This window comes from Balearica regulorum, chromosome 27 (assembly GCF_011004875.1).
Source record: "Balearica regulorum gibbericeps isolate bBalReg1 chromosome 27, bBalReg1.pri, whole genome shotgun sequence".
In the NCBI taxonomy this organism is placed as follows: domain Eukaryota; kingdom Metazoa; phylum Chordata; class Aves; order Gruiformes; family Gruidae; genus Balearica; species Balearica regulorum.
Genome location: NC_046210.1, coordinates 443166 through 469119, shown reverse-complemented (window position 1 = coordinate 469119; position 25954 = coordinate 443166). Strand labels below are relative to the sequence as shown.

General features: G+C 59.0%; 1 protein-coding gene and 1 long non-coding RNA gene across 3 annotated transcripts in view; one reads left to right on the top strand and one right to left on the bottom strand.

Moving 5' to 3' along the window:
- The window catches only part of LOC104638278 (hexokinase-2), a 27290-nt gene extending 3752 nt beyond the window's left edge, over positions 1 to 23538 (bottom strand). The window contains exons 1-16 of one of the 2 annotated variants that reach the window (XM_075736668.1): positions 23374 to 23538; positions 14617 to 14779; positions 7935 to 8083; positions 7451 to 7570; positions 5873 to 5968; positions 5605 to 5704; positions 5174 to 5357; positions 4408 to 4563; positions 4006 to 4239; positions 3482 to 3786; positions 2904 to 3052; positions 2009 to 2128; positions 1573 to 1668; positions 979 to 1078; positions 640 to 823; positions 176 to 331 (exon numbers count right to left, since the gene is read on the bottom strand). In XM_075736668.1, the coding sequence (XP_075592783.1) occupies positions 176 to 331; positions 640 to 823; positions 979 to 1078; positions 1573 to 1668; positions 2009 to 2128; positions 2904 to 3052; positions 3482 to 3786; positions 4006 to 4239; positions 4408 to 4563; positions 5174 to 5357; positions 5605 to 5704; positions 5873 to 5968; positions 7451 to 7570; positions 7935 to 8083; positions 14617 to 14779; positions 23374 to 23436 (2375 nt within the window). In that variant the 5' untranslated portion in view covers positions 23437 to 23538. The remainder of the gene's footprint in view (positions 1 to 175; positions 332 to 639; positions 824 to 978; positions 1079 to 1572; positions 1669 to 2008; positions 2129 to 2903; positions 3053 to 3481; positions 3787 to 4005; positions 4240 to 4407; positions 4564 to 5173; positions 5358 to 5604; positions 5705 to 5872; positions 5969 to 7450; positions 7571 to 7934; positions 8084 to 14616; positions 14780 to 23373) is intronic. The other variant, XM_075736669.1, reaches the window with a different exon arrangement.
- LOC142598341 (uncharacterized) lies at positions 21161 to 25954 on the top strand. The gene is made up of 2 exons (XR_012832599.1): positions 21161 to 21450; positions 25639 to 25954. It is a non-coding gene; the product is annotated as an uncharacterized LOC142598341 (long non-coding RNA).

Below are 25954 nucleotides of genomic sequence, written 5' to 3'. Positions count from 1 at the left end.
TTATCTGCATTGCACCACCCTATGTCGTCCGGGCTCCAAACTGAGTGCTTGGGACTTCTTCCACAAGCCCTGGGAACACTTTCCCCAAACTACATCTCTGGGAACGCTTTCCCCAAACCGCCTCTCTGCTCTGATCTGCAGCTGTAAGGCTCCTCGCCCGCCTGTTGGACCTCACCTTTCTATCTGGGACAGGAACTTGGTCTCAAAGATCCCTCTGGTCTTCAGCCTCTCCGAGATCCGTCCCCGGAAGAGCAGCCCTCGCTTGGTGAAATCCATCAGGATGTTTCGGACGATCTCGCCCAGGTACATCCCGCTGATCATCTTCTCAAACCTGGGAAGGAGAGGGCAAGGCTGGCCATCAGGACAAGAAGGGACACTGGGTCTGGATCGGGATCCCAGCTCTGCCAGATGCCTTTGACACAACCCGCTGGCCTGACGCCCTGCAGCAAGTCCAGCAGCACAGTCCCCACCCTGCGGGCAGGGGACAAGGGACACATCGGTGTGTCACAAAGCCAGACTCTGCCCTGCTCATCATCTCCTGATGCTCCGCCAAGAGGCTGGGGGGGCACCGCTGACCTGTTCCTGGACACCCAGCCCCATCGGGGGGGCCCTTCCCAGTCCCCCAAAGCCACCACGCACCTTTGCTTCCCAGGGTTGAGAGACAGCTCATCCACCGCCAAGTCAAACTCTGTCCGAATGTCATCCAAGCACCCATTGTCACCAAATGCCCCCCACTCCATGTTGACGCACATCCTGCCCTCCTCCCCTTCCACCAGCTCCACGTTCCTCATCTCCTCCATGTAACAGGCGTTGCTGCCTGTGCCTGCAGAGAGAAGCATCTTTCAATGGGGCTGTTGGAGAATTGGGGCGCGTACGCAAGGTAAAAGCCCTCGGACGCCTTCTGCGGCCAGGAGCACCCCACGGGGCAGGTTTGGGACCGCGGGCAGAGCGATTCCGTAAAAAAGTTTCAGTCCTCACCAACTATCAGTCCAACTTCGCAATACGGATCTTCGTACCCACAGGTCATCATGGTGCCAACTGTGTCGTTTACCACCGCGACCACGTCCAGGTCGAACTCCTGCAGAGGGATGGGATTGCACGGGTTACCGCTGGAGGACACAGCTTGCTACGCTGCTGGCTGCTCCCACGACTGGGAAAGGACCTGTCTGCTGAGCACGGGAGTCCTCCAGGCACCCACAGACCTCCTGCAGCCCCACGTGTCTGCAGGTGGACGCCTGGACCTCAAGACACACGCTGGCATGCTGGGACAACCCCGCCAGAAACAGCCCCCGGGGCAGGAGCTGCGGGTGGGCTGCACTGAGGAAACGGGCACGGTGTCTTCCTAACTCACGGCGAGACAAGTCTGCTCCAGCCCTGGCCAGAAGCCAACTCTTAGCTCCGGGGTCTAAAAATCCAACCTCTAGACATGACTAAAGGTGGTTGTTAAAATTCAGACACTCATTAGCCCTGGGCTCCGCCTATTAATTTGCTTTACAGGCCAATTAAAGATGCCAAAGACAGGCTGGATGTGGGAGCAAGCAGCTGGCTTCTCACAGCGACGTGGACACTCACCTCTCTCCTATGAATTGCTTCCTTCAGCAGGTTCACCACGTCTTCTCCTTCACAGCCGGTCGCCTTGAAACCTTTTGTCCACTTCAGGAGAATCCCCTGTTGTGGAAAGACCCCACGGTACATCATGCAGGCTGCTGGGCAGGAGGGACAGCAACCCCACACCCACCCGCTCTCGGCGAGCACTGCCTGGTGCGTGGAGGTCCGACCCTCACGCGTGGAGGATGCCTCAGCTGGGTCGTCTCTAGAGCTCAAGGGATCTGTACTTGCTTTGCTGCAGCCAAGGAGCTTTTCAGAAGCACCGGCAGCTCCGAGCTCCTGCCTTCCCCCTCTCGTGGGTCTCTATCTGACCTGCCACGTGGTCATTGATGCTGGTACGTAGAGTTTCCAGCTGGTGCTGGGTACTGAACGTGTGTGCTACCAGGTGGGTTGGGGTTACCTCATCCAGGTTGTTCTGTTGGCAAGGGAAGGAGAATGTGAATCCGAGCGGGAGCGATACGCCCTTCATTCCCATGTATTCCAGGAAGTCAGAGATGCAGTGGACGATGTGGTCAAAGAGCTGCATGCACAAAGCCAAAAGGAGAAGTTACCATCACAGCAAGAAACGCAGCTGGATGCCAGCCTGACCCGCTGGGGATGTGGACCCATCCCCAAGCCAACAGGGCTTTGAACAGCCCGGGATGCTGCTCAGCTGCACTGTGTGAGGTGAGCAAGCCAAAACAGCTCCTCTTTCATCATCTTCCCCACCGACAATGTGGTCATATCGCTGTGATACCTCCACCTTGCAGGTCCTGTACTGCACCCAGAAGGGATGGAGGGGCTAGTGGGGAGGTAACCAGCTTCCCGGGGTGACACGGGAATCCGGTCCCTCTGCAAGGGATCCCCACAACCCGTCTGCTAGAAATACTCTCAGTCCCTGAGCACCGCCCGGAGTAGTTTGCAAAACTCTTTCCATCTGCAAATAAAACTCTGGAGACATCTCTTACTGCTTGTGTTGTGGTTTCTTTATCTGGGAAATGGGCACGATGCTTATCTGCACTTGTGGAGTGTGTGGGATTCAGGGAGGGGTTCAGCGATGTCTGGGAATTACACAATTTATAACCTAAAAAGCAGTTTCAAGCTTCCTAAAGCACATTTCAAACTCCAGAGCCTTGGGCAGAACTCACTCTAAAGACAGAGGAGCACCAGCCTCCCCCACCCTCCTGGTTTTGCACCCTGGAAAGCAGAACAAGGCAAAACCAGCTCCTGTGGTCAGCCAGCAGGACTGCCGGCCACTTCTGCTGCCACCCCAGGGAAAATGCCCCGGTTTTCCACCTCCAGCTGCCCATCCTCACCTCCTCTCCCGTCCCTTGCATGATCTCCACCGGGATGGAGTAGATCTTGTTGTGCATCTCGACGCCGCGCCTCATCCCGTTCCTCACGCGCACCAGCAGCACACGGAAATTGGTGCCTCCCAGGTCCAGGGCGAGGAAATCTCCTTTTTCTGAAACCCAAGAGAGAATCATTAGGAGAGAGATCCCGACAAGCAGGTGCAAGTAGGAAGGTGATGGAGAACTTTGCTCCAAACTCAGGGAGATCGTGGGGCTTCAAGCCAAGGGGCAGGTGCACACCCAAGCCACCGACAGAACTGGGAGCGCAACCCAGGACAATGGTGGTGAGAAACCTGCGGTGGCAAAAACCACCGTGAAAGCCAGGCTTTGTGTTAAGTCAAGTGCAGAACGTCCCGGAGGCTCAACCACTTTTCCCAGTACCATACTGGAGGTGAAAAAGCTTTGTGCCACTCCCAGCACGCAGAGGGAACTGGCCACGGCCAAGGTCCCAGCCCTTCCCTACGTGGTGCGGACGTTGGGAGCAGCGATGCTGGCTCTGCCCTGCACGGGACACACGTGGGCTCATACACACGGTACATCACCTGTCCCATCTGGAGTTGAGCACACGTAGGTGGGCAGCATCTTCACCGTCGCCTCTGCGTGCGTCTCCTTGCCCAGCCCCTTCTCCATCTCTATCCTCATCCTTTGCTTCACCTCCAGGAGCTGCTCGTGGCTCAGCTTAAGCGCCTCCAGAATCTTCTGCCGTGCCTTGTGCTGGGCTGCCAGCCTGTAGGCCACCGCTGTCACCATGGCTGCCCCTTTGCCGCTTCCATCTTCTGACCTCACGAAACGGATCTCGCAGTCCGGCAGCAGCTTCCGCACCGTCTTATGGAGGCGCCGGGCAAAGCTACAGGGGGGGAAAAGAGGACCTGACTATGCCACCATGGGGGATGTGACCCTCTGGGGTTGTAAATGACTGGAGCCCCTTTGGGATCCAAACGGAGGTGCTCAGGGGAACATTTGGAGATGCTCTGCTTGTGCCAAGCTCTATCCACTGCTGGCAGGCACAGATCTGTGCGCGCTCGCCCTCTCTCCCCACCAGCCTTGCCTATCCTCATGGACTCACTGAGGATGCTTCTTGTAGACGGAGCCGTCCACGCCGACCGTGGACCGCAGCCGGTCCACCCCCTTGTTCTCCTTGATGCGTCGCAGCACGGCTGCCAGGGTGGCCCCACACAGGTTGGCCGAGCGGGTGGAGACGATCTGGCAGATGCGGTGGGTGGCCACACAGTCTTCATGAGATGGCTCCAGGCCCAGCTTGGTGAGGATCTCATGGGCTTTCTGCAGCCCTTCTTTCTCCCTGCACGTCAAAGAACAAAAAAAGGATTCATGCCTGGAAATCCGACTTTCGCCATCTGAAGTGTCCTGGTTTGCTCGGTGGATAGTCCTGTGATGGGTCTTGTCTTCCCCCAGCACAGATGTCAGGAGATGGGCTGGGACCCCATGAAACCATGCAGATCCTACTTACTTCTCAATAGCAGAGACGTATCTGGTCTCAAAGTGGCCGGTGGTGAGCAGATCTGGTGTGAGCTTTCCTCCAAACAAGAGCCCCTCCTTGGCCATCTTCACCAGGATGAGTCTGACCAGCTCTCCCATGTACATCCCACTGATCATCTTCTCAAACCTGCCGATGAGGAAAGCATGAGATATGTGTGTTTGGCTGCGTGTGCCATGAGGTGGCCAAAGGCTGACCTCAAAAACCTTTGGCAGCCTTCCAGGCCCAAATGCAATCTAGGTAATCTCTTTCCTAGTAGTTTATCCCATCACCGAGAAAATAAAGCCATGTTGACATAACCATCAATCTGCAAGGAGAACTTATGGCTAGCTGAGCAGGGAGGGGAGGGCTGTCAGTTGGCAGAGATCCCCCAAATCCCACCCGTGCTGCCAGAAGCCACCTGGGGAATGGGAGATCCGTAGGACTTGGATGTGGACATTAGGTGGTGGTGTTCGCCTTGGCTGGCAGGTAACTTCATTGGCCGGGGAAACAAACAGAAATCAACGCTTTCAAGTGAAAGGCTGATGGGGGGGAAGTGGGTGTTGAATGGTTGACTTGGGCATACCAACCCAAATTTGTGATACAGCCCCTGCTTGCGTTGGTGTAGCTGGCACGGCGGAGGATGCGGTGACCTAGTTAACTAGGATGACCTCTTCGGTCCCGCTAACGCCAGCGCAATGGCAGGACGGACAATGCAGAGCAAACCTCGAGCCTGAGCCGAAGCCAAGAATCCGCTTACAATTGTTTGCCAGGGTTGAGCGAGCCCATGTCTATCTCGCGGTCGAACTCCGTCCGGATGTCGTTGAGCACGCCGTCGTCACCGAAGGCCCCCCACTCCATGTTGATGCACATCCGACCTTCGTCCCCTTCCACGAGGTCAATGTGCCTCATCTCCTCCATGTAACAGGCGTTGGTACCGGTACCTGAACCAAGCACGGGGATGCGGTGAGAGGACGCTGCCTTTCCCTTATTCCCCACAATTAGCAACAACCAAATGCAGCGTAGAAAGCAAAGGTGGAAGAAAACAAACAATGGGCAATGTTGGTTCTCTAACATTGCTATCCCCTTTCTTTTTCCCCAAAAAGACCCTGAAACCTGCAAGAAACAAGATCTCCTTCTGGAGTTCACGGAGAGATGGACCCCAATTCTCCCCCCCTTGCTGCAGCTCACCAACGATGAGGCCAACTTCACAGTTATGATCGTCATAGCCACAGGTCATCATGGTCCCAACGGTGTCATTCACCACAGCCACGATGTCAATGTCAAAGTCCTGAGATGGTGGAGAGGAGAAAGATTGAGTCAGCTTGGCCAAAACAGACCGAAACATCTCTGCTGTCACAGGGGAGCCAAGGTGCAGAGCTGCGAGTATCCTGCCGCAGGGAACCCTGTGCCCCTGTCCCACCACCCCAGGAGGTGACAGACCTGCCCAAACTCTTACCCCTCTTTTCTTGATGGACTTGCGCAGCATCGACACCACGTCTTTCCCTTCCACGCTGCTGCATTTGAATCCCTTCGTCCACGTAACGAGGATGCTCTACGGAGAAACAGCAAGAAGGAAGGCTCAGAGGATGGACCCACCAAACCCATTTGGTTTCCAGGGTTCCCCTCTCCCAACCCGCTTCCCGCTGCCAGGCAAGGGCTGGATGGACACACAGCGCGGCAGGCGAGTCCCTCCTGTTATCAGCTTACGAGCTGCGGTATCAGCAATGATTTCCACGTCTTTGCGCAGATAAAGTTTATGGCTGCGAAATAACACGCGAGTCACTCGTCGTTCCCGCCGGCAGGAGGGAACATGATTCCCGTGACGGGGTTTTATGGAGCCCTGGAGCAAAACCCGTTCCCAAGCCTGCAGGGCGCTCCTCGACCCATCCATGTGGGATGAGGGTCTCGCCGTCCCCCGCAGCCGGAGGCACCGGGTGCGTCCCAGCCAGCAGAGCCATCGCCCGCACCGGGCCGGAGGCTGAGCTGAGCCTTGGGGGGAGGGAGCGGACTCGATCGCGTTCAAAATCTCCAACCCGAGAGCCCCAGATGCCTTAGCGAAGCAAACACCCACCGTGCCTTACAGATGGGGAAACTGAGGCGCAGAGAGATGCAAACTGAACAAGGTTACCGGGGACAGATACTTCCTCTCCCAGCTTTTTTTTTTTTTTTTTTCTTTTTCACAGCCCAGCCCCCACTTCTACCACGAGGAAAGCGTTAATCTTCTTCCTCATTACTTTTGCTGAATCGCTCAGGCACGAGAGCATGACTTGCCCCATCCCTGGTACAAAATGCCGCCGCGTTCCCGCCCGGGGAGGACGTGCTGGATCGCCAGCGCGCCATGGAGCCGCCCTCCTTTCCGATCCTGCCTGGGAAGCCGGGTGAGATAAGGGCAAGGAAAGCAGCAGCCCCCCCTCCCCGTTATACCAAGAGCCAGAGCCGGGCAGAGGCCGTGGGTGGCAGGAGAGGGGCCACGTGCCTCGGCTGGGCTCCGCTTGCCGAGATGTTTAGTCTCCCAGCGAGGTCACCGGCTCCCGGCGGAGACCCAGCGCGGCTGAGCGGAGCTGACAGCCATCGATTCCCAGCTTGCCCGGGGCACGGCGAGCAGCCGAGGCGGGTGACACCCCCCCCCCTCCCCGCGCCCGGCTGCATGACGGGGGATGTGATGCTCGGCACGTCTGGGCTGCCTTTGGCTGCGGGCGGCTGGAGCTGCTCCCCCCCGCCGCAGCCGCTGCTCCTTGAGCTCCGTCTGCAGAGGGCAAAAAGCCGCTTCCCGTGGAAGCATCCGTGCAGGGTGGAAGCACGGAGCAACCGGCATGTTGACCATCACCTCCTAGAGCCCTGCACGCCCCAGGACTCGTCCTCTGCTCCCATCAGCACCAAGACCTTACCCGCTACCCAAACCCAATGAGCCCAATTAAAAGCACAAGGTAAATTGGTGCGGGACAACTATTTGCCCCCAGCGAGAGCTCGCCCTCATCCCGCCGCATCCCAGGCTCAGCCACGACCCTCGCGAGGAGGCGAGACCTTCGCTCACCTCATCCAGCTTGGTCTGGTGACACGGGAAGGAGAAGGTGAACCCAAGGGGGAGTTTCTTGTCTTTGATTTTCAGCTTCTCCATGAAGTTGGCCAAGCACTCAGCGATGTGGTCGAAGAGCTGAAAACAAAGGCAGAGAGTGAGCACCCGGCTGCTCCGACCGAGACGATGCACCAGAGCAGCGCCTGTGTCCCTCCCTGCCCGAGGGACCGGTGGTCTGCCACCCACGTCACACCCCCGTGGTCCTCACCCATCACACACGTGGGTAAAGCTCTGGGTAAAGGGAGGCAGGATTTACCCGCATCCTGCTGGGCAAGGCAGCAACGGGATGCACAGCCCTGCCTCAGCCCCGTTACCCGGCTTGGGGTGATGCCGGCAGCAGAACTGCCCCAAGACGGGTCGTTCCTCCATGGGGGGACGCCCTGCAGTCGGGTGGGGGGGGGGCAGGATTGTGGGGATGGGGGGAGAGAGGGGTTGAACTCACCTGCACCCCGCTGCCCCGCATGAGCTCCTCGGGGATGGCGTAGATCTGATTCTCCATTTCGACTTTCTGCAGGCCGTTGTCGGACACCTTCACTCTCAGCACACGGAAATTGGTGCCACCGAGATCCAGCGCCAAGAAGTCCCCATCCTCTGCGGGAGCCCAGACAAGAACAACCATTTAACTCGGCGGGTCCCTTTCAGCAGCATCGGTGCCCACGCCAGACGGCCCCGGAGCAGGTGAGGAAGTAACCAGCCACCCCACAACTACGAGGGTAAGGCATGATTTTAAAATATTTTTTCTTTTTTTTTTTTTTTTTTTTATATACATATTTTTACAGCTATGGCTGTATTTTCTGCCCCTCCTCTGCACCTCTGACACCTCCATAGCTGATGGGGGATCAAAGCAACATCTTTGAGACGTATCCTGATGCCCTGGGTAGGGTGCGCGGAGGCGGTGGCTGAGCTCGGAGCGAGGACAGATCCCACCGGCCCCATCCAGACAAGTCCGTGCCCAAAGCGACAGTGCTCCCAGGGAAGAAGAGCTCCAGAAAGGCAGCTCCAGCAGAGCCGTTCCTGACCCTGTTGATGCAGGATGCTTGCGAAAGCTCCTAAATCTACTGCTCGAGTGGTCAAACCCCTGCTAGCCAGCTGTCGAAACACTGGAGTTTGGCTAAATATTTGATATATGGGAAAAAGTCCTCAATGTTGAGGCTTGGCTGCTGCAGTCCAGGACAACCTCCCCTGCCCTGCCCCAGGAATCCCGCGCACTCCTGGCATGTGGCTTCTCACCGAAAGCAAGATTGAAAGATGTAAGCAGGAAAGCAGGGAGGGAAAAAAAAAAAAAAAAAAAAAAAAAAAGAACCCAAAGAACCCAAAAGACCTTTGGGGACTTCCCCGGGCGGTGTCGGCCAAGAGCAGCCCCGGGTCCTGCTGCCTCCGAGACCCGGGGGCTGAGCCCAGCAGGTTTCACCTCCCGTTTGCTTTTATCGTACCAGGCACTCAGGCAGGTCGCTGAATTTCGGACCAGCCGAGACCTGGGGTGCGGGAAAAGCGCCAAGCCGGCTGTTTTATATACCTAGCGGTGCGGGGAGAGGGCTGGGGGAAAGCCCTCTATCAGCACTGTTTGATTGCTGAATGCATTAAATGTGCTGCGCTGGCTCCCCCGGGCAGATTACAGCACCCGGGGGCCGCATTGTGCCCGCCGATGCTTTTACAAAGGGGCTACAGTTGAAACAAAAAGTGTGGTTTATTAGTATTCAAATGCCACCAGGCCAGCCGGCATCTCCAGTGACTCCAGCTGAAAAGGCAGCTCGCGGTCCAAGCCCGCGGGGCGTCCGTCTGTCCTGGCGTCTTTCCTGGGGCTGACCCTCCGAGGGCTCGGAGCGAGGGAACTACGGAGGGTGTCGGACTTGGAGCTGCGAGCAGCTTCACAAAGTCCCTCCGTGGCTGAAAAGGTCTGGTAAAAGCGGCGCTCGCACGCCGAGGAATGAGAGAGGGGCTCAGAGGTCTGGAGCAGCGTTGGACAGCCTTGCCGCTCGGGATGGGGAACGGGGCGGGGGGCACCGGGGCGGTGCGTCGCCACGGGGGGGGGGTCGGCACATCATCCCAAGGGGGATGCGGGGCAGCTCTCGGTGGTGCCCACGCCAAGCCCCCCCGTGCAGGCCGCCCCTGCAAAGGCCGTTAACCCAGAGCCGCGGCGGGCTCCGAACCCCAACAAAGCTCCGCGACTCATCGCTCCTCGAGCAACGCCCCCCGGCATGGCTCCGAGCGAGGCAGCGTGGCCGAGAGCCGTCCTGTTCACGACGTACAGGGCTGGAGAACGGTGCGGGAGCTGGCGGAGCACCAGAGCGCCCGAGCCCGTGGGTTGGGGCAGTCAAACCCCAGATATTCCTTTCTCCTCCTCGCCCCACCCCAGCATTGACCCTTTGCAGGGATGAGCTTTAAACCAGGTTTAAACCAGTTTGGCAGCTCGTTTCGCAGACTGCCAGCCACAGGGCATGCCTTGGCCACGTCCCTTTCCACGGATGCTGAAAATGCACCAGGAAAACCCTCAGCAAAGCCCCTCGCTGTCCTGACGTCACCAGTAAGCCCACCGCGGGGATGTAGCCCCAGCCACAGGCCGGCAGAGCCGGGTGCAACGCCTGGCTGGGCACTGCCGGCGCCGCGTTCCGCCCCAAAGAGGGGTCAAGCCGTCCTCCTGCTCCCCTTGCTGTCGGCACGGATGCCGTTCTGCTTGCTAGCAGAGCATGAGAAGTACCCCGGGGGCTGATAAAAGTACCGGGGCTAAGGGTGCTGGAGCTAAGAGGGTTCCAAGTGGTTCGGCTCCTTGGAGATAACGGGGGGAACCCAGGAGGCACAGATATCCAAAACAAAAAAGGTCCTCCCATCCTGCCCAGCCCTGCGCATTCCCGGTGTTTTGGCTTTCCCCTGACCCGCCACGCACCGACCCTCTCCACGAAGCAGCGGCGGGACCCAACCTAACAGCCAAAAATCCTCCTCACAAGCTGCCCAGAGGTACGAGCGGTTCGAGTGGCGACTGCCGAAGTCAAGGGGGGGGATTCCTGGGCAGATCGGCTTTGCAGGAGGAAAAAAGCAGCAACATCTCGCTTGGAAAATTCCCAGGTGGAGGCAATACAGCCGCATCGATGGGCTCCACTGGCTGGTATCAGGTCTGGGTGCTCCCTCTGATTAGGGCTCCTTCGTTACACGATAAGAGAGAGGCTGCGATGCTGAGCTCACAAACCAAACAGCGCAGGCAAACACACAGCTCTGAGTCAAGAGTCTGTTTGCTCTCAGCAAACCACCTAAGGGTGAGTGTTTAATGCCTTTAAAGGTGTCTGCGCTCCCGGGAATAAAGCGTGGGGGCAAAGCGGGCAGAGCTCTGCCATCCTTAAAAATACAGCTGGGGCCAGGCTGGGGTTGGAGAACCATGGGCAGGATCATGCCCCAGCATCTCAGAGGTCGGTCATGGACCTCCACCTTAAACCTCAAGGTGTCCAGCCGACTGCCGTCTCATTTTGCATGAATCCTTGGTCGAATTGGCTTAATAAAAAAAAAAAAAAAAAAAATAAAAGAAAAGAAGAGAAAACAACTGGAGCGGGTCAAACAACCCCCAGGGAGATGCAGGAGAAGGTGGAGGCGCAGACCCCAGCGGTTCCCACTCCATCCCTGCCTGCGGACGCCCTTGCCAGCCCAACGCTGCCTCCTTCCAGCAAGTTGAGAGGATTTGAGCAGAAGAGGGAATATAAAAGCCCCGGTGCTCCCATCAGCATCTCCGCAGCATTAGCACTGGAGAGCAGCAAAGGGGCTTAAGACGTACCCGGTGTGAAATACTGGGCTTGCAGCCACAAAAGATCCAGGATTGACCCGGTGGCTTGTTTTGGACAGAACTGGGTCCAGCAAAGAGCAGCTCACACCGACCACCGCAAGAGTCGCCCAGCAGTGATTCCCCTACGCAATTCCTTGCTGGGGAGTGCGGTAAATCATCAGGCGAGGGGCTCTGGGCATGAAAACAATTTTTTCTTTAAAGCCTTTCAAGACCACGGGCCACGTGGGATGGTTTTCTTGCAGAAGCAGCTGGTTATCAGCATGAACCGAGCCCACCGGCCAACGGAAGGGTGTTGCAAAGAACCGTCCTTTGAATTTCCAGGGATTTGACCACCAAAGTCCTCCAGCAGCATCCTGAAAACCCCAGGCCAGGGATATCAGCTGCTGGGGCTTAACGGAGGAGGCACCAGAAGATCCTTGTGTCAACATCAGCACGGAGGAGGAAATAAACCCTGGAAAAACCCGGAAAGGAGCAGGGAGGGTGGTGGTGGTTGCACCGAGCAAGGAGAGCCCTCGCTTAGTCACTGGGGCTCCGAGGAAAAGCTCAGCTGGGGTCTGGTTTCCCCCACCAGCCTGCAGTAGGACGCCCATCGCCTCGCCGCAAGCGCGGCACAGCGGGCGTTCCGGTGGGTGCCGGAGCCGAGCGAAGCAAGAAAAGTCACTTTTAGGAGAGATCCCGCTGCAGGAGCGGAAATCCCCCTCTGCTCACACTGCATCAGGAACAGCGAAGCCACCAGGACGGCCGAGGAGGGTGGAGCGGTCGGGAGCTGGGTCTGTGTTTTGACTTCAACCCGCAGATGTGACCTTGTATTTCTATAAGCGCCTCTCATCCGCCCGGATCCCGGGGAGCCGCCGGTTGCGCATTAGACGGGGCGTAATCCGAAAGCAGAGACAACTCGTGCTATAGCAAGGAGGAGCAGGAAGGGCAGGGATGCTCTGGAGGAGCCCCAAAGCCAGAGTGGCACCCCGTCTTTCAGACGGGAGGCAGCTGCTGACAACCCGAAGCGGGTGGGAGCAGGACTCGGTGTCCAGCCAAAGTCACACTTTGCCCAGAAGCTTCAAAAAAAAAAAAAAAGCGGAAGAAGGAAGGACGCACCCCTGGACGTTGAGCTCTTCCCGAGCCGTTGTCCCGCTGTCTCTTTGCTGGGGGGGGGGTGGCACCGAGCCCTGCCTCAGGCTGGCCTCGGCTCACCCCTGTGGCACCCCCCCAGAACCCGACGGCAGAGACGCCGATGCCCCGATCCAGCTGGAGCCGTACGGGGAATCCCAGCGCTTGGCTCCCTGGGACTTGCTCGAAAACCTCCCGGGCAGCTGCAGCCCCGTGACCGCCCCAGCATCCCTTTCGCGTAACATTTTCCATGCTGCTGTGCCCCTTTTCCGTCTGCGCTGAGCTTGCTTTGGGCGAGAAATGCCAGCTGGGATACTGGAGAAGCTGCAGACGGGGGAGGATATGGTGGAGGAAGCCAAGGCTCGCCCTTCGAAGGGCGAGGAGAAGGATTGCGCCTTCTCCCCAACACGGATCAGGGTGCCGAGAGCTCTGCTCCCGCCTCTCGGGAGCTCTGACGCAGACTGCCAGCACCCAGCACCTTTGGCTGCCATAGTTCCTATGCCCGGGGGCAGCATCCTGGCTATCCCTGTAATTAAAAATATTCTTAAACATTTAAATAGATTGAAATCTCGATCCTGGGGCAGGCAGCCAGGTCCAGCTTTTGGGCGTACGTGCGCTGGGGGTGCTGAGCACGTGGGGTGCAGCAGGCAGGACGGCTCTGGGTGCAGGGGTGCTTCGATACTTAGAGGGGGCTTATCAGAAAGATGGGGACAGACCTTTCAGTAGGGCCTGCGGTGACGGGGCAAGGGCTCAGGGTTTTAAACGAAAAGAGGGGAGATCCAGACTAGAAGTAAGGAATACATTTGTACGCTGAGGGTGGGGAGGCCCTGGCACAGGTTGCCCAGAGAGGTGGTAGGTGGCCCAGCGTCAGGTCGGACGGGGCTCTGAGCAGACCGATCGGGTTGAAGATGTCCCTGCCCATGGCAGGGGGTTGGACTAGATGAGCTTTAAATGTCCCTTCTCAAGCCAAACCCTTCCGTGGTGCCTGTGACTTCCCAGGGACGCGTCCCCTCAGCCCTCGCCAAGGTGCTCCCAGCAAACCCCCACCCAGAGCTGGCCGGTGACGCAGACCTTCAGCTCATCGCAGAGAGCGGACGGCCAGCAGCGACCGGGGCTTTTTTTTTTGGCTGTTTGAGCACGGCGACCTCTCGGTTACGCCCTGTTTAACACCCAACCGGCAGGCTCGCACCGGCTTCTCGGGAGAGGAAACTCCAGTCTGCCCAGTCACTGCCCGCTGAGGTGACCCGGCCGTATTTCCATACCCACACTCTGCTGGGAGCCGCTCGCCTCCGGAAGCCGGGTATGGAAATACGGCGGTGGCAAAAAAGCTGGGGATGAGGAGGGAAGGGCAGATGGGGCATCCCATCAGCTGCCTTCCTCTTCATCCACCTTTCCCGCTGGCTATCGGCAATCTCTGCTGCCGAGGTTTTGCAAGGACCCCCCGCGAAGGTGCCGAAGCTAGAGCAACCCCAACTCTGAGCGACTCCGGCCAACGGGACCGACCGGCCTGGGAAAATCCCTGGGAATGCTGCCGGCCCAGACGCGGAGCCAGGGGCAGCTCCGGCTGCTCGGGGCTCTCCGTCCCTCCCTGCCCTTCAGCAGCCAGCACCGCTCCACCGGCTTCGAGCGTCAGCAGACTCGGCAGGTCCCGGGTGGCATCTGCATCCCGCCGCGTGCCGCAGGGATCGCGACAGAGCGCCTTCCCAAAATACCAAGCTAGGAGAGGGAAGCCCAAGGAAATTTCCCATACGGATGCTCGAGGAAGCAGGATTTTGGGTTGAGAGGAGCGAGATGGGAAGCAGGCAGGAAGGCCGTATTGCGAGGAGCCCAGCCTGCAGAGCCCCCTCCTCCTCCCGCAGCCCTTGCGGCATTCAGCGAGCGGCTGGCACCGCTGCCCGCTTCACTGCTAATGCAATCTGATGAGCTGGACCCGTGACTGTCTCCGTCCTGCCAGGAAAGGGCTGCTTCCCACCCTCCCTCCCGCCATCGGGAACTGGGAGCCCCCCCCCAGTCCCAACGCGGAGAGGGGAACGAGACCTGTCCCCGCACTAAGCCTTGCTCAGCAGAAGCAGGACGAAGCCCCGAGGAGCAGGGGTGAAGGTGACCATGGGGTCGATCCCCGTTTTGGCAGTGCCGTGAGGCCGGGTGGCCCCAGCCCTCCCTCCTGGCACGTGTTGGCACCTCCCAAGACCCCCCCGCCGCGTTCTCCCTCTGCCCTGCCAGGAGCATCTCCTGTTCTCACCCGTACCTGTCCCATCCGGGGTGGATCTCACGAAGGTGGGCAGCATCTTCACCGAGGCGGTGGGGTTGGTGTCTGCTCCCAGCCCCTTCTCCATCTCCTTCCCGAAACGCTGGGACACCTCCTGGAGGGTCTCCTCGGAGAGCCGCATGTGGTAGAGGTACTTGTCAATCTGAAAGGTGGAGATAAAGCCAAAAAGTCAGCTGGAGAGCTGGGGACACGGGCATAACCCCCCTGTAACACCTTCAGAACAGCGTTCAGCCCCCCCCTCACATCTGCTGGGGCTGGTGCAAGAAGCCGGAGCAGGTCGTGACCCACCCCAAAGGGCAGGACACGGCTGTGCCAGCACGTTGCCGAGACGGCACCGCCGGCAGCGCTGCAACAGCTTATCTCCAGGCACACCGATAACGCCCGCCGCTGCTCTTGCACCTCTTCCTGAGCACCGGGGCTGCTCTCCAAAGAGCTCGCCAAACGCCACCCCGTGCACCCCTCGGCAGCATCCCCTCGCCCAGGCAGCGGGTGCCAACCTGGGAACACCGAGCCCCGAGGAGCTCCCGCTGCTCCGCAGCATCCTCCCCGCTCGTCCACCTACGGGCACCCAAACGGGTTGCGACAGAAGTAGGACCCAAACTCAACAACCTTCCCTGCCCGGGCCGTGAGTCAGGAGGTCGGTGCGGAGGTTTTGCAGCTGCGGAGCCCTTCCTACGCCACAGCGGCAACGTGCCTTGACCGTGACCCCCGGGGCCTCTGCCTACATGAAGGATGCTCGGCAGGAGCATCCGCTGCCCACTCATTTCTTTGCTGCTGAGATCACCCCTACAAAGGGTTACGGTGCCGAGAGCTACTCAGCTCCCTTGAGCAAACAACGCAGTGTGACACAAGCGGGTGCTTGTGGCTGGAAAGCAAAGAAATCCACCCCCCTGCTCCTGGCAGTCCTTTATACCCTTACGCTGAGGCTATGAAGATGCCCGGCTCCTTCTACAAACGACATCAAAGCACCTCGTCTTCCCCAAGAAATGGAAAAAACTCCTCGACCCATCCATTAGCACCCTGCGTGTCTCCGCAGCCCGGCCAGAGCAGGGAAGGGAAACAGAGAGGTGGACAGACTGCCAGCTCCCAAACTATGCCCTGTTTCAATTAACTTAACTTAAAATTAATTAAAGGGCAGCTGCAAGCCCTGCAAAGTCAAGAGGAAAACTCCACCCAGTTAGCTCACCTGTCTGTAGGCACGTAACATAAGGTCATCAGAAATTAAGCACGGATTTTTTTTATAGGGTTATGCTATAGGAAATGGGCATTTTGTGGGCGAGTAATAGCCAGCCGCCCCGGCGTGACCTCGCTCACGGATGCAGCCGCTCGGACCCTGGGCTGAACAAAAACAGCTCTGCTGTGGTTTCGGCTGCCTGTGTTTCAGGCTTGGGATGCTCCGGCGTATCCTTCCCTCCCCACCGGCTGTGCTGGAAGTTTGGAAGCCAAGTGCCCATTCGCTCTGCGGCGAGGTTGGAGCACGGAGGGAGGGAAGCGCGGCCGAGCACGCTCCGGGAGAGACGCTTTATTCCCTGGGGAGCGGTATCCTTGCTGCTGTGATGGGATCCTCCTGATTTCTCTCTCTTGGTGTACTCGGGAGCAGAGAGTGAGCACCCGCCAGCTGGGAGACCAGGCGGGTGCGAGGGAAGGATGAGGATGAGGATAAGGATAAGGAAGCCTGGAGGTTTCCCAGTGCCGGCTGTTTACCAGCCTCTCCTTATCCACCCCAGCAGCAGTAAGTCAAACACTCCTCTCCCTCCCCTCCTATTTGCTTTCACTTGCTGTAAATTGCCACCCCAGTTACCGGCAGGGAAGGTGGACGTTGCCCCAACTCACCTCCACCCTCTCCTTCCTCTTCCAGCTCCAGGAGGGGCCCTGGGTCCGGCGCCCACCTCCACCCCAGCCCCAGGGGAGGAAATCTCCCGGACGGTTATCAGCCGATGCCATCGACCCGCGACAGACGGCCCAAGCCCATTTCTTAGCTGTGAGCCAGAGAGCGCGGTGTCCCGGCTCACAGGGGCCTTTCACAACCTCCTCGGGAGCCCCCGACCTGCCCCTTGGTACGGGGAGGACCCCAACCAGACCGTGTCTCCTCTCCAGCAGCATCTGACCCGGGGGGTCGGTGATAATTAGAGCCAAACCCGGCTGACGCCGGGCGCTCTGCCTCCCGGCAGCCTCTCACCCCCGCCAGACCTTTCTTCGCTGGACTTCTCTGGCAGCCTACGGTGGTCGGGGGGGGGGGGGGGGGTCCTGGTGAGAGCGTCGTGAGTGGGGATGGGGTCCCAACGAGGTGTCCCCATCCCAGCGGATCTCGGGGCAGAGCTTCACCCTTGCACGAACTGCACGCTGCTGATGTTTCTGTCCTGTCCACCACCCTGACTTTGTTTGCTTTGCCTCCTAGACTCGCAAGGTGCTGCTAGGGGGAAGATCTCATCCCACAGACCCCGGGCGCTTTGCAAGCTCGGATGCACAAGAAGCCATCGCTGTTTGTTCCTCGACTCCTGCCCGGGGCACGGGGCAGTGAAGAAGCTGCGTGCACAACCCAAAATCCCAGCGTGGGGAAACGACGCAGAGGCTTCACCTCCTTTCTCCAGGACAGGCACCGCTCGGCACGTTCCCCACGTCCTCCGGGCTTCACCGTACCAGGAATAATCAGCAGCGTTGAGAAACAGGGTGACCTTCTTCTAATCTCCAAAGCCCTTTAAAACCTGGATCATCTTCTCCTACGAACGTAGATGTCGTCCCACTTGGCAGCTAAGGCAGGTCAGGGCGTCCTGCAGAACGGCTCCAGGGCAGGAGCAGCTCAGCTCCTTCCCAAGCGAGAGCTCCTCCGAGGAAGAGCCACGGCCACCTTCACGCCCAAGGTTTCCCAGCCCCGTGGCCCTGTTCGTTACTCCAATCCCACCCCCCGCGCCCAAGCACACCTCGGATTGTAGCAGAGGTCGGGTGAGACAGGGGAATTTAGTCTGCAGCGCCGAAGCTTGAGTATCTTTCAAGACGAACAACCTTCTCGGTTGTTTAACCTTTTTTTAAGATCGTTGCCAATTCCAAACAAACAAAGTCACTAGGTTAGGATCCAGAACAGGGCAATTTAATTTCTGGAAAGCTTCCATCATAAATAATAGTGTTTCCCCAAGGAAATCTAAATAAACTGAATGGAGGAGGAACAGATTGAAGCTGGGAAGTGCTGGGCGTGCTCCCAGCCCTGGCCAGTCGCGCACAGGGACAGTTCGTTAAAGAACCGGGTCGTTAGAGCCGCTGTGGGTGAAATGAGCCTGATGCAATTTTTTTGGAAATAAAACCGAGCAAATTCTCATCTCCTAGCTCAGGGCTGTCTCCAAAGGCTCTGCTAATTTCTACGCCGGGTGCTGGGGAAGTGCCTTAGCATCGCCCTGCCCAGCTGCAAGGCCGCCGTTGGGCAAGGTCCACCCGCCCCAAGGCTGAAGAAACCTCAAGTTGCCCAATTTTTGCCACCAGCTGGAAGCCGGGTGAGCTGTGCCGCGCTGAGCCGAGCTTAAAGTACCCCAAAAGCCAGGTTTGCCTTTGCAATGATGGTAATAACTCACGGCTCCAGTACCAGCACCACGGCTGGATGATGCTCGTTTGCCTGAAGACTTCTCTTAATCCTCCCATCAGGGCTAGACCCTAAGGGGTCAGTGCTGCAAATATACATCTATATATATAAAAATATATATAGATAGCCTGCACATAACTTCATTCCAATTCAAGGCTACTATCTATGGAGAAAAAAATGAATTCCTCGGCTTATATATTTGCAAGGTGGTCCCATCAATGCAGCTACTTGCAAGAGCAGAAAAACTCCGCTAGATCTATCCCGTGTCGCCGTCCCTGTCGGCAGGGCGATGCACGCGCGGTGGTACGGCTGGAGCAGTCCGAGCAGGGAGGATGAAGGATGCTGTTCCCCTCACAGTGGTAGTGGGGACCCTTTTCCCCATCGCTCGGTGGGGCACGATTGCTGTCGGTGATGGAAATTACAGCGTGACGGTGGTTTCCGGCAAAGCGCAACCATTTCCTGCACAGCAAATGGCAGCAGGGAAGGGGAAGGACTCGGGGTGGTTTATTCTCGTGCAATAAGATTTCAGCCACGTTTTGCCCGTTAATGATCCCAAGCCCTGGGAAGGGGAAGCAGCTCCTCTTTAGTTTTGGTTTTGCTCCGAGTCTTTTTCCAAAACCACGTGTTCGGCGAGAACCAGATTGGGAGTGAATGTTTCTGCTCCCCCAGTATCTCCTCGCTGCAGTTTTCAGCTGAATGTGAGTAATTTCAGCAGCGTTCCGGGAAAAAACGTAACGCTGGGAGAGGTTAGCTGGTTTCTGGGCTGGATTCTTTTCCTTTTTGGCAATAGTCAAATATTTGTTGTGTATGAGAATGACAGAGAGATGTTTGAGTTTGAGGAAGGCTCGAGCACCCCCCACCCACGAGTGCGCACAGTCGATCCTCTCCCCCGGCCTGCCTGGATCTGCGCTGGGACACGACGGATTTGGGGAAACTGAGGCAGCGGCAGCAGCTCACCGAGGTCGCACGGGGAATCCGGGAAAGCAGCCAGCACGGAGAGCGTTTTATTTTCTCGCTTGGGACCGTAACCTGGCACGCACTTTGCAACTTTTATTGCTGGATCGGGGACGGGCACCGCGGCACAGGACAAACCCCGGGCAGCGTCCTCAGCCCCTGCAAACTGAAAACCAGCGCTCCTCATCCCCGCGTCACCGCGCCGTTACCCAGCCTGGGCTGATTCAGCGCGGGGAACCGGCTCGTCCCCTTCCCCGACCTCCCCACCTTCGGTGACACAGGACTGATGCTGGTCTGCACCCACCCTTCTCCAGCCCTGACCCCGGCAGCACCCACGTCCTTGGCTGCTGTTGAGGGCTCCGCGCTGAATTAAACCCCACGTGCCCTCCCTGCCGCAGCCAAGCCTCTGATGACACACGCCCGGAGTCATCTTGAACCCGAGTGAGTCAGATGGTTTCCTGCTCGGCCGGTTCCTCCCCATCTTCACCTGCCCAAGACGGAAGCTGAACCCCACGCTGGAGGTGGAACAGGGCACATGGCAAAGAAATCACACTGAAGAGCATCGGCGGCGGCCGGGGACCCGCCCTTGGGTGACCCCGCTGTTCTGCAGCCCCACAAAAAGCCCAGTTTAACCAGGAAAACGTTCTGGTTTCCAGCTTGGGAGTCTGAGATGGCAAACTGCTCCCATCTGCCACCGGCCCCGAGCAGCCCTAGCCGGCCCTTGAGACACCTCCCTGCCCACGTGGCCTTGCTCTCTCCCGCTTTTAAACCCAGAAGGTCTCTGGGGCTGGAGAACCCCTCCTATAAGAGGGAGCATCCCGCTCGGATGCTGCTGGATCAGAAAGCCTCGCTGGCACCGAGACATCCCCCCGCTCCCGCCAGATGCTGGGGGCATCCCACCGTGGTTGGGGAAACTGAGGCTGCGCCCTGCCCGGGCTCCCACGAGAAGCTGAGGAGCGAGGGGATACGTGATGGCTCCCCGAAGGAGCCAGGGATGGGAAAGGCCGTCCTGCCGCTGACCTTGGCGGGCTTAAGAGAAGGTGTTTGTTGTTTTCCAGGAATTTGCAATCAGGCACCCCTCCCACAGCCGCAGAGGAGCCTGCAAGAGGCAGCCGGGGAGACATCAGCTAGACAAAATTAATCTCCCTAGCAAAGGAAAAAATAAAAAAAACCCAGAGGAAATCCTGCCCCTGCCTGGGAACAGCCACAAATATAGGAAAATTAACTCCTTCTCCAGTTTTTCCTTCTTTCAAAGGAGCGATGGGGAAGAAGAGCCGCCAGCCCGGTTATTTGGCTCATCCGCCTCCCGCTCCTCCCGTCGCATGACGAGGCTGAGGTTCGGGGACCAGGAAACCCAACGTGAGCCGGCACATCCGAAGAGAACGCGGTTCATCCGCGGCAAACTTTCAAGCCGGGATCTCAAAGGACGCTGCCGAGGTTAATTAAAATTTGCACAATCCCTCGGGGGTTAGATAAGTGAGTACTGCAACCCACTTTCCAGCTGGGCAAAGCGAAGGGCAGGAGGAGTTTGGGGACGTATGTGACATCCCCCCCAGGCGGGCAGCAGAGCAGGTAAAGCTGCTCCGTGTCAAGAACAGGACGGAAAATCCTATTTTAGGGGCTATTTTCAAGGCCCTGATGTGGATGCAAACCGCGGCTGTTGGAAAGGGCACTTTCTTCCCACGGCCGAGCCCTTTTTCTGCCTGATCCAAAGCAAAAAAGACACATGACTTGAACACACCCAGGTTACTGCCCTAAAATCTTTTCCAATATACAGTCTCAAATTCCGGGTAAAGCCTTTGGGTTTGATAAAAAAAAAAAAAAAGATAGATCCCAGCTTTCCAAGAATTTCAGCCCCTACATCTCCCTGTGCTGGGAACTCTCCCCCATCCTTGCCCGGGAAGATTTATAAGCCAGGAATAATTTTTGCACGCACGGTGGAAGCACCCAGCTCGGAAAACCAGCTGCTTCCCCCCCCCCCTTTCTCCCCCTTCCCCTGCAGCGAAGCCGAGCTCTGCGCTCTCGCCGGCCCCAGCTTTGCCTTATCGGGAGGATTCACAAGCATTTGTTTAAAAATAACCCAGAGCAAATCCAGTTGTGGAGGTGACTGTTCGGGGCCGGGAGGACAGAGCCATCCCCCACGGCAGCCCGAGCCCCACCTGACACCTCCTGGATATTCCCACACACACACACACACACACGCACATCTCAGCAACCCATTTTGTTCGGCCTTCGGAGCCAGGAGGAAAACGCAGCCGGTTCCCGAGGCTTCGCACGCCCTTTTCCCGGTAGGTAACGAAGCTGAAAACCTGAAACCAAAACCGTCCCTCTCCATTCTTTCCAGCTCCCGATAAGGAACTCATCGGCTGTCCGGAACCCAGAGGCAGAAGTCGGGCCGCGCCACTGGCCTATTTCTGCCGTCGGGTTACACAACCCTTTCCAGTGGATTTGGCTGTTGCACAACCCCAGGACACTCGCGAGCGGAGGGAGAAGCTGAGCCCGTATTTCCTTACAGATCACTTTGCATCGGGAAGTTATTTCTATACGCTTTGGTTTGTTGCCTTTTTTAACATTCTCTCTTGTTTTACTTCCTATTTAAAGCAGGCAAATGGCCAACGTGGCAAGTTTTGTTTCTCCATCAGCGTCTCCGGCACTAGCCGATGGAGCGAGCCGGGGCTTTCTGCAGCCGTGCATTTTGCATTTTGTCCTTTTTTTTTTTTTTTTTTTGGGAAGAGGGCATCTGCAAACCTCGACACCCCCCCCCCACCGTAACCCTGGTAATAGGAACTGCTCCACAACCGCGAGACTCAGAGCCAAAACCCTCGCTGCCATATCCTTAGATGCCCCAAACGCTGGTGGAGGGCTCGGGGAAGAGCCTGACTCTTCATGCACAGTCTCCCAGCCAGCGTTTTTCTTCCAGGAATCATTTATTTAAACACTTGCTGTTTGGAGCCTAAGCGCTGTCCTGGCCAAACAAAGGCCAGCTGCTTTGCACCAGCCACGGGAGAGCAGAAACGCATTTTTCAAGTGCCTGAACTCATGAATTACTGGTGACAAACGCTCCGCGCATCCCAACGGGACGCTTCGACTTGCGTTTGCGGTCCAGGAACAGGCTCCGGTCGTTCAGGACCCTTGAATTAAGGGAGGGGGAAGGCGAGAAGATGTTTTCCGTCGCAGTCGGTGCGGGGGGGGGGGGGGGTTACAGCCCGGGGAAGGGGAGCCCGAGGGGCCGCATCTGCATCCGAGCTCGGAGCAAACCCCCTCCGGCATCCCCCGCCGTGCCCCGGGGGAACCCGGCCGCGGGAAGTGGGGGGGGGGGGGCATGGCCGCAGCCAGGAGGGCCCCCCCCGATCCCCGCAGGGGCCTCGCCTCGCCGCCCGGAGCGCGGGTGGGGGGCGGGTCCCGCCGAAGGGCCGAAGCTCCCGGCTCCGGGGGATGCTCCGCGCCCGCGGATGCTCCGCGCCGGCGGCGGGAAGCGGCGACACGTGCTGCGCGGGGCGGCCCGGCTGCCCCGGGGGGGACCGAATCCTGCGGGGGGCGGCCGGGGAGGGCAGCGGGGACAAACACCCACCCCCCCTCCTTCCTCCTCCTCCTCCTCCTCCTCCTCCCGCTCCTGCTGCGCGCCGCCAGCCCGTGGGGGGCGCCCGGCCACGCGGGGTCCCGCAGCCGCCCGCCGCGGCACGTACCGCACGGCGGCCCCGGCCCGGCAGCGCTCGGGCCCGCGGGGAGACAACGGCGCCTCCCGCCCGCCCCCTCCCAGCCCGCGGCTCCCCCCAGTCCCCCCTTTTCCTGGGGGTTTTGCCTTTCTTTCTCTCTCCCTTTCCTTTTTTCATTTTTCTTTTTTCCTATTTTTCTTTTCCCCTCCTTTCCTTTTTTTCTCTTTTCCCATTTTTCTTTTCCCCTCCTTTCCTTTTTCCTTTTTCCTTTTTTCCCTTTTTCTTTTCTAACTTTTTCCCCTCGCCTTTTTTTCCTTTTCCCTTTTTCCTTTCTCCCTTTTTTCCTTTCTCCCTTTTTTTTCCTTTCTCCCTTTTTTTTCCCTTCTCCCTTTTTTTTCCCTTCTCCCTTTTTTTTCCCTTCTCCCTTTTTTCCTTCTTTTTTTTTTTTTTACTTCCCCCCCTCCTTTTTATTTTTTTTTTTCCCTTTTTCCTTCCTTCCCCCCCCCCCATTTCTCCTCGCCGGCCCCTTTGTCCCTCCCCTTCCCCCCCCCTCACCTTCTGCGCCTGGTCATGGTTGAGCTCGGTGAAGAAGTAAGCGAGCAGATGGGAAGCGATCATCTTGCGCGGCGGGGTGCGGAGCGGTGCGGAGCGGAGCGGAGCTGGCCCCGGAGCAGCGCGCGCCGCGGTACTCGCCCGCGACAATGTGGCTCATTGAGGAGGTTCCCCCGGCCCACGAGTGACGCGGCGCCGCGGACGCTTCTCATTGGATGAGTCGCGAGGGTGTGTGCCACGCGCCGGGGGTGACGCCCGCCGCTAGGGGGCGGAAGAGAGGGGGGGGGGTGAATGGGGGTGGGGGGTGAATGGGGGGGTGGGGGGGGTGAGTGGGGTGAGGGGGGGTGGGGGGTGAATGGGGGTGGGGGGGGTGATGGGGTGAGTGGGGGCAAATGGGGGGTGAATGGGGGGGGTGGGGGGTGAATGGGGGTGGGGGGGTGATGGGGTGAGTGGGGGCAAATGGGGGGTGGGGGGGGTGGGGGGGGTGGGGGGTGAATGGGGGTGGGGGGGTGAGTGGGGGCAAATGGGGGGTGAGGGGGGTCAGGGGAGTGTGAATGGGGGTGGGGGGGTGAGTGGGGAGTGAATGGGGTGTGAAGGGGGGTGAATGGGGTCAGGGGAGTGAGTGGGGGGTGAGTGGGGGTGAGTGGGGTGAGTGGGGTGAGGGGGTGAGTGGGGCAAATGGGGGGTGAGGGGGGTGTGAATGGGGGTGAATGGGGTGAGTGGGGGTGTGAGTGGGTGAATGGGGTGTGAATGGGGATGAGGGGATGAGGGGGGTGATGGGGTGAGTGGGGGCAAATGGGGGGTGAGGGGGGTGAGTGGGGGGTGAGTGGGGTGAGGGGGGTGTGAATGGGGGTGAATGGGGTGAGTGGGGGTGTGAGTGGGGTGAGGGGGGTGAGTGGGGGGTGAGTGGGGTGAGTGGGGGTGAGGGGGTGAGTGGGGGGTGAATGGGGTGAGGGGGGTGAGTGGGGGTGAGTGGGGGCGAATGGGGGGTGATGGGGGTGAGGGGGTGAGTGGGGGGTGAGTGGGGGTGAATGGGGTGAGTGGGGGTGAATGGGGGTTAGAGTGGGGTGAGGGGGGTGAGGGGGGATGAGTGGGGTGAGTGGGGGGTGAGTGGGGTGAATGGGGTGAGAGTGGGGGGTGAATGGGGGTTAGAGTGGGGTGGGGGGGATGAGTGGGTGAAGGGTGGGGTCAATGGCATGAATGGGGGGTGAATGGGGGGTCACTCAGGTGAACTGGTGTGGGGTGCTGCGTGGTGGGGGGGCAGGATCTCGGGCAGGCACTGGGGGGGTGCAGGCGAGATGAGTGTGGGTGAACCGGGGGGGCTGTGGGTGCACTGGGTGGGTACAGGCACTGGGGGTGCACTGGCGGGGGTGTTCTGGAGGTGTGGGAACTGGGGGGGAACTGAGGGGGGCATGTGTGCGGGGGCGTGCACAGGGGGTGGTGGGTTGCACGGGGTGGAGGGGGTGCACCGGGGGGTGCGCTGCCGTCTGCGTGTGCGCACTGGCATAGGTGCACGCCCGGGGGGGGGCACACAGCAGCGTGCGCGTGTATGCGTGCGCGTGTGAGTACTGGTGCACGCGCAGCCTGGCTTACGCGCATCGGCGTGTGTCCGTGCACGCACCGGTCGCGGTCATCAGCGCCTGCGTGTGCCTCGGCGTGCTCCTGCAGATGCACGGCTGTGCACGCGCCGTGCTGCGCGTGTGCGCCCGATCACATGCGCGTTAACGTGCGCGCCCGTGCGCATCCGTCAGCCCGTGGCGGTCCCTACGCCCGCACGCGTGTGCGCCGCTCCCCGTGCGCAGGGAAGGGCTGGGGGGGGGGGTTGGGGGTGGCGGTGCTCGGTGCACCCCGAAGCTTTGGGAATCCTCTGCCCGCGTTACCCCAGGCCGGGCTCTGCCTCCGCCATCCCTCCTTCCTCCTCCTCTCCATCCCGACACGCTTCTCCCAGCTCCACCGGAGACCTGGAGGGCCGCGGCCGGGCGAAGACCCGCAGCGGGGCGTCGCGAGGAGCCCTACGAGGGCCGTGGCACGTCCTGGGCCCGCCTGGGCCTCCAGCCCCGCTCCTGCTGCCCGCCACCCCGCGCCCAGCAGAGCCGGTCTCGGCAGCCCTGGGGCAGGAGTTACCCAACCCGTCTGCCCGCTCCCCGCCGCGCTTTCCCAACCAGTTCGGAGCAGCTCAGACTCTTCGCGGCTTTACCTTGTCATAGTTCTTTCTAGAAGTGGTCATTTACATTTTTTTTTTATTTTTTTTTTTTTTTCTTTTCTGAGGAATTGAAACGTCATTTCAAAGGAAAGAGAGAGGGGAAGGAGCACCAAAACTAGAGGCAGGGCAACGGAGACGAGACAGCTCGGGTGCCAGACTCCTTTTCCTGGGCGATCCAGTCCTGCCTGCCCCTGCCCATCCAGCCCGAGTTTGTCCAGCGTTTCGGTTAAAGCCCCGTACCGGCAGCTGATGCTTTTTAATCTTTCTCGGTGCGCCTGCATTTCAATTCACCCTCTGATCCAGCTTTTTTTTTTTTTTTTTTGCTAAATACCCAAATTCTCAGCGGTTATGATGAAATTAAAGCAGCGTTTAGCCTAAAAA